The sequence below is a fragment of the Eschscholzia californica genome, unplaced genomic scaffold (genome assembly GCF_041429995.1).
Source record: "Eschscholzia californica isolate CP2 unplaced genomic scaffold, dmEscCali1.0.p SCAF_3, whole genome shotgun sequence".
In the NCBI taxonomy this organism is placed as follows: domain Eukaryota; kingdom Viridiplantae; phylum Streptophyta; class Magnoliopsida; order Ranunculales; family Papaveraceae; genus Eschscholzia; species Eschscholzia californica.
The window spans coordinates 7,554,595-7,564,095 of NW_028238420.1; the positions used below are offsets into that span (position 1 = coordinate 7,554,595).

Below are 9,501 nucleotides of genomic sequence, written 5' to 3' on the forward strand. Positions count from 1 at the left end.
TTTTCTTGCCTTTATTAAAAGTTCCCATGTATGAATAGATAATGACTTCCTTCATCAAAAAAAAAAAAAAAATAGATAATGACTTTGGACGGTTCACTTTGCTTTCTTTTTATCTCTTATTTATTTGTCTTTGGTATTTTCAAATTATAACCTAATATTCCTCGTTCGATAATAATAACAATAATAATAATAGTAGTAGAGTAATAGTAGACAATGAACTAGAAATGTGGTGCCCCACTATTGCTTTCAAGTTAGACTTCATAGCTCCATTATTCTTGCTTCCAATACTTTTATTCTTTTAACAATTTCTACACAAAAAAAACTCCACTTTGTAACCTTCAGCCTCAATTGTTGCTTAAAAAACAAAGATGGTTACTAAGAGAACATATTCTCCAAAAAAGTCAGGGCCGGCCCTGCTCCTCACATAAAATAACATGTCCATCTATGCAATATGGATCGCCCCATCAAGGCTGTAATTGTTTTTTGTTGTTTGAATTTAACTGTCCAAAGACTTCTTGTTGGAATCACCTAACTTCTTGTTGGAATCATCTGACTTAACTCTGTCAAGGGCATGACAATATTCATTTCAAGCTACTTCCAAAACAGTACAACCTTCTTTTAAATTCAGTTTTATGTATTATTCAAATAAACTTAAAATTGACTATGAGCTTATTCTCTTATCAGGTTGGGTCCGTCGACTCTGAAATCTATGACCACCAAAATTATCAAGCAGACTCGCGCAAATTATTTTTAAAATTCTAGTATCCAAAATCCGTCACAACCCATTAAATCTTTCAGATTTACAGAGTATCGAGCGATCACGGTGTCTTGAGTTTTCGCTATTCAAGCAGAGAACATCTGAAGCAGCAACATATATTTAAATGGCGTTGCCAAAGACACTCTGACTTTTGTGCTATAAGGGAGTGGCTTTAAACACTTGGGTTATTTCTCAAAATATTTGTAAATACTCAATTTTTCGAACAAGCACTAAAAATTATTTATGCATCTCATGAGATATTTTTTCTTTGACTAAAAACAGGTTGGGAACTATATGGGAAGAACTCCTATTGATAGTTATAAAAGAAAAAGATTGAAGATAACACTTAAAATCGAGGCGCTTATATCAGAATGTATTAATATATAACAATTATTAGATATATCTTTTTCCCACGTCACAACGGCCACACCTACATGTAGTAATGTACAATATGTATAAGTATAATATATATTATACATACACATACAAACGTACATAGATACTATCATCAAACGAAGGACATTATTAAGCAAGCTATACGTGTAAACACTAACAAGTCTGGCTCAGGTAAGATGTTAGGTAGCACCTCTAAACCCTGGCCCTGATCCGTTTATACCATCAGGTCGTTCGGGTTGACTCTGCCTTCTAGTTTTGCATGTCTACGGGCTCTAACAGAGTCAGGCGCTCACAAGGGACTTCCAAGCCTTGTTAAAGCAAGCGTCGTGGGGTTTCCGGTTTTTCAAATCCTTGTTAAAGCAGGCGTTCTTGTCAGATTACGTATCTCATCCAAATTTCAGAAAAAAAAAGTAAGCTCGCGAGGCTCAAAAAAGCTAAAACAAGTGAGCGCCTTCCACAATAATGAGAGGAGCCAATCGGCTAACAAGAAAAGTATTTCAAGTTAAAAGATGGCACCAACCAAAGCAAACCACTTCCATAAACAATAGTCATTTTCACTAGAAACAGAACTCTGACAAGGATTAATCAAAACTACTGGAATTTAGGGTAAAATAAAGCTATGAAAATCCACCCTTTCAGCACTCTTTGTTAGAAACTAAAAAGGCTAAATAGTGAAGAGTTAACACACCCATGGTTGACTTGACTCAGTTCTACAGAAAATGTAACCAACTAGACAATAGTCATTTACATATCCTGTTTAAGTACGACCTCGAAATTGATCTCGTCAAAACTTCTTGGACCATAATTGCCCCATCCCACACCTAAAAAGTTCCACCCCAAAGCCACGGCATATATATATCTCAAGCATAGAATTGAAAAACAAAATCCTGAACCTGGAATAATCTCTGCATCCGGAGCAGGTTGCTTAAGTGGGCTTCCTCATATTTCTCCCAGCACGGATTACTTCATCCACTAGCAGCAACTGGGAAGCAATTACAGGTCTGCCAAGCAAAACACGGAAAAAGAAATCAGAAAACTTTCTTGCTAGATAAATAACTACTTGCAGAAATACTGGTTAAGAAATCCGATGATTAATTAAGATAGTGATTAGACATACCCTGAGTTTATGATTTGACGTTTCACAGAGTAATTATCAAAAATACCCTCCATTTGGGGATCAATTGGTTCTCCAGTGTGCAGGTTCAAGCCTACTACATTCCCTTTGTCATGCTCACCCTAAAAGAGAAGAAACAAAAAAAATTGATTAAAAGCAAATGTTAAACAATTCTATTTTCTACTTCAATGTAAGCAAGTTGTATCTTTAGAGCAAGGAAACAACATACGGTTAGAGCAATTATGACATCCTGAGTATCAAGTCCAGAGTTCTCCGCTAGGGTTTTGGGCACTACAAGGAGAGCATCAGCAAAAGCCTCGACTCCGAGTTGAGCACGCTACTCCAATTAAACAAAAACGAATGAGGTGTGAAGAAATAAAGATCTGTTTCACAACTCACAATTCAATCAAAGAAAAAAATTATTACCCCTTGCACAGTTTTCTTCACTTCATTAATTAGGTATTGTCTAGCTGCAACCTCAAAAGCTCCAGCACCCTAAACCGTTGAACATAAGACCATGAACGTGTAAGATACATATAAATAGTTAAATTCTATATATCCTACTGTAAATTCCTTCACTGCAGATTGCTGAGAGCAATTTTCTTGCTTGCTCACTTGATATAGGTAGTTGATCTTAGGTTCTAAAGACGATTTATGGTACAATTGCTGATAATAAATGTTATTTGACTTCAAATCTTTGCGAACAAGAAATTCTGGGGAAGTATTAAATGATTAATGCCCTAAATAACCGTTCAAAAAAGATTTATGCCCTAATGGAATAAGACCGTGAAATACAACCTATTTGGACATTACTACTAACTTCTTTAAAATTCAAGATAAGAAGATGAAGAACTACATCTAAAAGAAATAAATTAGAAGCAAAAACCAGTCACCATCCACTCAAGAATTTTTTTGTTTAAATTCCCTCAAGTATTATAGTTACAAAAGCTTCCTACAGACTCAGTAAAAAGATTACCAATACGACTGCCTCATCCTCAATCGTGTTTTTTACTGCTCTTAGACCATCCCGAACAGCATCCTTTATTTGAGCAATTGTATGGTCATTAGGACCTGAAATATATTTATGAGCACGAGATCAACATTGCGAACTATGATTTTGGCACTTAAACAAAAATTACAAGCCCATGACAACATGGAGACAGTAAATAAGCAAAAGGAATGTTTAAAAACATGTTTTCCCGCCTCAAGGTGATTTGCTCCGAAAAAGTGAAGCGCCACCTCAAGGCGTATGCCTCACTGAGGAAACGATATACGCTAAATCTTGTAGAAAAACAATTGATACTACATTTCTTTAGAAAGATAAAGATAATTAGCCATTTTCACTTTGCTATAATATAAAGACTTACGTGTTCAACAAACAAGACATAAATGTTTTCACTTCACATGTTGCTTTAAACTTAAACGATGCTTGTAATTTTTGTTTTTTCTGTAGATGCATACGCCTCGAGGAGGAAACATACTGCCTCCGCCCATGGCGTACGCATCTACAAATTTTAAAACATTGCAAAGACTACCATACGAGTATCTCTAGTAGGCTAGTATTATCTACCTAGTATAGGGTCCCAATACTTGCGTACCAAATTAAAAGAAAAACAAATAATCATTCAATGATTCAAGTAATGTAGAGGTGATATCAAAAGTACATGTACCTTTGATTAAGATTGTACATGAGTGAGGATTTTTCACATTTTCCACAAACGTGTATTTCTCCTCTCCCAGAGTGTGCTCATATACTAGTCCGGCCCAACCAAGACAATCAGCAGTCAAATCATCAACAGAATTGACAGCCTCCCCTCCACAAGCCAAAACCAATCGCTCCATATTTCTTCTTTTCGCTCTTCGAAGAGCCACTATCTGCAGTATGGAATTAGATTTGTAACATAGCTAAAGATAGGAAGAATGACAAAAATAACTATAAAAATGATAGACAACATCATCACAATACCAGAAAATAAAATTGCAACTTTTGAGATCCCTAATAACTGGAATTGTGGCTTAGGATTGACAACCAACTTAAGTATAAGTAACATGAAAGAAAGACTTTTAAAGAGTCGCAAGCACCTTAACTTCGTAATAGAATGAAAAAGCAAACGATTTCCAAGCGAGCAAAACAAGTAACTTACCCCTGCTCTCGCAAGAAGGTCCAGTGATGGTGGATCAATTCCCTTGTGATTGATGACAACAAAGTTGTTCTCAGTTCCCGAGCAAAGCTGCACACATTGACATCCTCATTTAGGTGAAGATAGATAAAGCATCAGCTATCTTTCAGAAAAAGTTTAAAAATGATTGTGAGAGCTTTCTCTAGTTAGATGGTCAGCATAGTTTCTTAGCAGATCTTTAAGACTTTAAGGTACTATTCGGGGAAAGGCTTGTTTTCTACCTTATTCTTGAGTTCAATGATCTTCTTCACTCTTTCGTCAACTTGACGCCTTTCAGCAGCAACCATGGCCTCTCTCTGCTCTGCATTTGAGTAGAAAAATCCTGCATTTACCTCACTACAACGGAAAACATTGAGTTGCATCAGGATTTAGACCGACTTGTAGAAAATATATCAACATAAAGACCTTTAAGACTTTAAGGTACTATTCGGGGAAAGGCTTGTCTTGTAGAAAATATATCAACATAAAAGACTTACTGTAGGTAACAAAAGGTCCAATGGTATAATCTTCACTCACAGTAACTACCATCTATGGTTAACAATTAATAAATGACACAAGATAAATTACATTACTAATAGTAATATTAAGTTATTAACAAGAACAATAATAGTAACTTCATTACAAGAAGTTATTGTCATTCATTTATAGAACACAGATACCTTTTCTCATACTCCAAAGACACATTACACGTCAATATGTAACAATTTTCTACCCGACGCTTCATATCTGGATGCCTAGACCCGTGATCAAGGACAAGACCTTCAACCTACAGAAACAGTTAGGATTAAGGTTTCAAAATTGAATAATAACAAGAATTTACTTACATTTCACAAAGAATTGATCATGGACTTCAAACATGCACAAGCATAACTTGGAAGAGAGAGATATCTCAGTCCTCAGATACACCCTTGTAAACTAATTATGTTCATCTAACGGATGGCCAGTATCATACAAATCCAAATCAAGATACAGCAGTGGTATTGGGACTTTGGGAGAGCACTATAGTGGACGTTTTGAACATGTATTTCGACTTCGGCGGCAGTCTTAAATGGGGACGAAATAGCTATGAATTACTAGTAAAATTACTAGACAGCAGGTGAGAAGTTATTGCAGAATTAGCCAATCTATATGTACCAGCCTCTACGAAGAACATGTAGAATGTGAACTTCACGGAGATAAAATTGAGTTCATAAAATTATAAAATGTCCCAATGAAGTGTTCTATATATCAAACGTTGAAAGTTTCAAACATACCAAACGTGTGTCCACGTCGAACTTATGGCGCATGTGCATAATCTCCACCATGAAAAGATCAATGGCTTCCTCAGGTTTGCGAATGCAGAGCACCTGTATATTTACGATACTAACATATCAAGCGGACAGTTTAGAAAAACAGATACATATGCATCTAATAGAGCAGAAAGTAGTAAGAGCTTGTAAATATCTTTTGGAGGACAACAGCTTGTCACTCGGTTCAGTTACAACGGTTACATTGCTTTCTTCCCAAGGTTACCTGGTACGCGGATCTCTCCCGTACGTGGTACGGGTACCGGTACGTGGTACGTGTACCGGTACGTGGTATGTGGTACGTGGTACGTGGTATGTGGTACGTGGTATGTGGTACGTGGTACGGGTACCGGTACGCAGTACGCTACCATGTGAGTATCGGGTACGCTAGGGGTATACTTCTTCGGTTCGCTATTTCTGTTCCAATATGTTTTTTACTATTTTCCTAGACAATATGTACTCTTTATGATGCATTTGTAAGAGATACACCTATTTCAAATATTTTATCTCCATAAAATTTAAAATCTAACTGGTCAATTCATCAAATTCTTGTAGTTAACTATTGAACCAGTAGAAATTATGATTTTTTACAGACTTTGGGTTCATTTAGACTAAAAACCGGTACGCTGATTTTGTAGTACTGGATCGCGAACCCACCCAAAAAGGGTACGGTGAATCCAGTACCAATACGCTAGTGGGAAGAGAGTATCTGTTAACGTTGTTTCTTCCACCTCAAGTGAGATATTCATAATAGCGGAATTTGATACTACAATAAGCACATAGCGAACTAGCTATCAGTAGACGCGGGAAAAACAGGAAACAACATTTCATGCCCTTATTATTGCATTATCGGAACAGATATTTCTTCACAATTACATGACATGCCACACGAGGTCGCTATTCTTTCATAAAGACTATGAGTTGTTCACAATATTAAGCAGTGTCAAGAAATAAAACAAAATTAAAATAGTAAAGCTACTAACCGAGTTGACAACGATCTCAGTCAATTGATCAGCCAATGACTCATGCAACTACACAAGAAAAACAAGTTATAAGATATTGCGAGAAAGCACCAGTATACAACTACAAAATTTATTTAAAAACTAAGAGAAACCAGTCATTAAAGTCATACTACATTACCTTGGTCCTTACGGTTGTTCTTGCAACCATTTTCAGAATTTCTTTATCTGGCTCATCACCCATCACCACAGGAGTCTTAAATTTTTCAAGAAATTGAAGAGTTGCTCTCTTCGCAATATCAAAACCATCAACCAGAACACGCGGATGCATCCCTGAAACAAATTTTGGTACACTCAAAGTCGGAAAAAAAAAAGAATAAAGTTGGTTCAATAGGAAATCATTAAGTCGCACATGTCTACAGTTCCGGCTTCATATTCACTCGTGCTTCAGCTTATATACTCTACTTAAATATTAAAAAAGAATTTGATATGGACTTCATTAAATATAAATATATAGTGAAGGTCCAAGACAAGACTATCAGAGAACAGCACCTGCTGCTCCTCAAACTTGGAATTTTTAGCGAATTATGTGTTTCCATCGCCACAACATATAGCCCACTGCAATCTTAAAAAATAGCGTTTTGATACCTCAAAAAGGTTTTCTTGACAATGCGTGGCAGTGCCTCGAGTCAGTAAAGAGACATAACTTCAATTTCATATATTTTAATATAGTTGTAGTATTTTATTCTATTAACAGTATATATTTTTCATTTTTTTTAAACTAATTTTTTAAAAGTATATGAATGTTTTTGGTCACTTCTACACTTTTGACTCCCTCTAGAAGTTAAGGAAATACGGAGGAAGTTACAACAAAACCGAGGTGTAAGTTCTGATGATGTACACCTATATTCTGGCACGAGGTGTACTCATCAATGCGCATCTTATGCGCCTTTTTAAACATTGGCCCACCTTTTTACTATTTTCTAAAAGATAAGGTGAAGCAATAGGACTGAACAAGAGGGTTAGAGTATATCTAGCTATGCTTATCCTCATGTGGAGAACACACTTTAATACATCTATATTCTATTACAAATTCCTTTGTTAAAATAACCTCTACTACAATGAGCAGCTAACCTTCATCTATGCAACGTTCTGATTGTTTCATAAGTTCACCAATGAAAACCACTGTTGAAGTTGTACCATCTCCGCTAATATCATCTTGAGCAACAGCAGTTCTCGCAATCATAATTGCTGTTGGATTTTGAATTTGCTGAACGCAACAAAAAAGCATCACAATGAGAATCATTACAGGGAAACGAAAAGCCAAAATGACCAGTCTAAGATACGATAAATAGATACACAGTCAATGTTAAGGAAACCTTAAGTAACTATTGTAGGCAAAAGAGTACATTCCAAAAGCGATCATATACCTTCCCGAAATATCAACATGCCATGTAAGTTTAAATAAATCGAGAAAAGTGGCAGTACCGACATAAGTTTTATGTTAACAATGAATTTTTTTTTTTGAAACAATGGAAATTTCTAAATTGTAAAGACTAACAATGAAACCATAGTTACTCAATACACTACCACATGGGTAGTTTGCTAGTATTGTTGAAAAGAATTGAAACTTAAGTCTCAAAGATTTAAGTTCAGTCTTTAGGCTTAAGCCTCAATATTTATGTTCTGTGCCAATCCTCCAGAGCACCTCAATATACTAAAAAAATTACTGCCTCTCTTTGTTTTTTTACATCACTTGCAGTCTCTAGAACCTAAAAAAGCAACAAAAATTGCAAAAAGGTGGCTCTTAATTGGTATGTCGACAGTGATTCTATGTTCTAACAGCGACACAAACATTTGGGTGTCAGCAATCACCTAGTAGTTTCTTCCTCTTTACCATTTTCTCTACACGTAATGGAGATCGTGCACAGCTCTTCCGATAATCAGGAATTGAAAAAGGTTTAAGTTGGAAAACTAACTTCCTACCCATATCATGTATTTGGCCAATCGAGAGGGCCGAACAGTTACCCAACTACTTGGGAGGATCTCGACTATTTCGTAAATGGAGTTGTGACTAAACTTAAAGGCCTCATTGCAAAACAAATGAACAAAAAAGGCCTAATGTGATGTTAATAAACTAGTTTGTGTGAGATAACATGAACAAAAGGGGCTCCTCAGATCTCTATTTCTACGAATTTATACTATAAGTATTGTACTAACTCTACCTTAAAGAAGTATTTTTACATATAGCAAGCAACAATAATAGCTTTAACTAATAAAAAAAACGCAAACTTGAAACAGGAAAACACTAATGAAGTACAAAACGAAGAGATCGAAAGATCTATTAGAGAGAACAAACCATCTCCTTCAAAAGTGTGTTTCCATCTTTAGTGAGCTTAATATCTCCTGATCCACCAACAAGCCTATAAAAATGAGAAGTGATTAGTAATAACTTGCAGAAAAAGAATAAAGATCAGTAAGCACAGAAATCATACTACAAAAGAAGAAGAAGTTACATCTTAATGGTTCCCTTAGGACCGAGATTGGTTTTGAGAACATCCTGTAAACCCTTGGCGGCATTGATGGTCATATGAAGAGCTGCAGATTTGTTTAGAACTTCTGCATTAGGGTTTAGAACTCTCAGAGACATCTTTGATATTTCGATCGATCAGAGTTTTAGCGGCTTTGGTTACAGTCACAGTAGCAGAACTCACAGAGAAAGAGAGAGAGAGAAAGGGAGAGAAAGGGAGAGAAAGGATTTTAGGGCTTTCTCGAAGAGGAGGGAGAGAGTTTAATTTGGTTTTACGTC

The 9,501-nt window shown here is 36.0% G+C and overlaps 1 protein-coding gene across 1 annotated transcript; it reads right to left on the reverse strand.

Moving 5' to 3' along the window:
• Nucleotides 1-1,663: 1,663 nt before the first annotated feature.
• LOC147548109 (T-complex protein 1 subunit zeta 1) lies at nt 1,664-9,501 on the reverse strand. The gene is made up of 15 exons (XM_086670355.1): nt 9,209-9,501; nt 9,052-9,115; nt 7,827-7,962; nt 6,874-7,025; nt 6,717-6,764; nt 5,701-5,793; nt 5,107-5,213; nt 4,669-4,783; nt 4,412-4,498; nt 3,938-4,142; nt 3,244-3,338; nt 2,694-2,762; nt 2,497-2,604; nt 2,271-2,389; nt 1,664-2,154 (listed from the first exon to the last, which is right to left on the reverse strand). The coding sequence occupies exons 1-15, from the start codon at nt 9,340-9,342 to the stop codon at nt 2,079-2,081; spliced, it is 1,608 nt and encodes a 535-aa protein (XP_086526481.1). The 5' UTR covers nt 9,343-9,501; the 3' UTR covers nt 1,664-2,078.

Coding starts and splice junctions, on each gene's coding strand:
- LOC147548109 (XM_086670355.1), bottom strand. CDS start 9,342: ATGTCTCTGAGAGTTCTAAACCCTAATGCAGAAGTTCTAAACAAATCT. Junction 5,794..6,716: donor CTGAGATCGTTGTCAACTCG/GTTAGTAGCTTT, acceptor GTAAATATACAG/GTGCTCTGCATTCGCAAACC. Junction 2,763..3,243: donor AGGATGAGGCAGTCGTATTG/GTAATCTTTTTA, acceptor TCAACGGTTTAG/GGTGCTGGAGCTTTTGAGGT.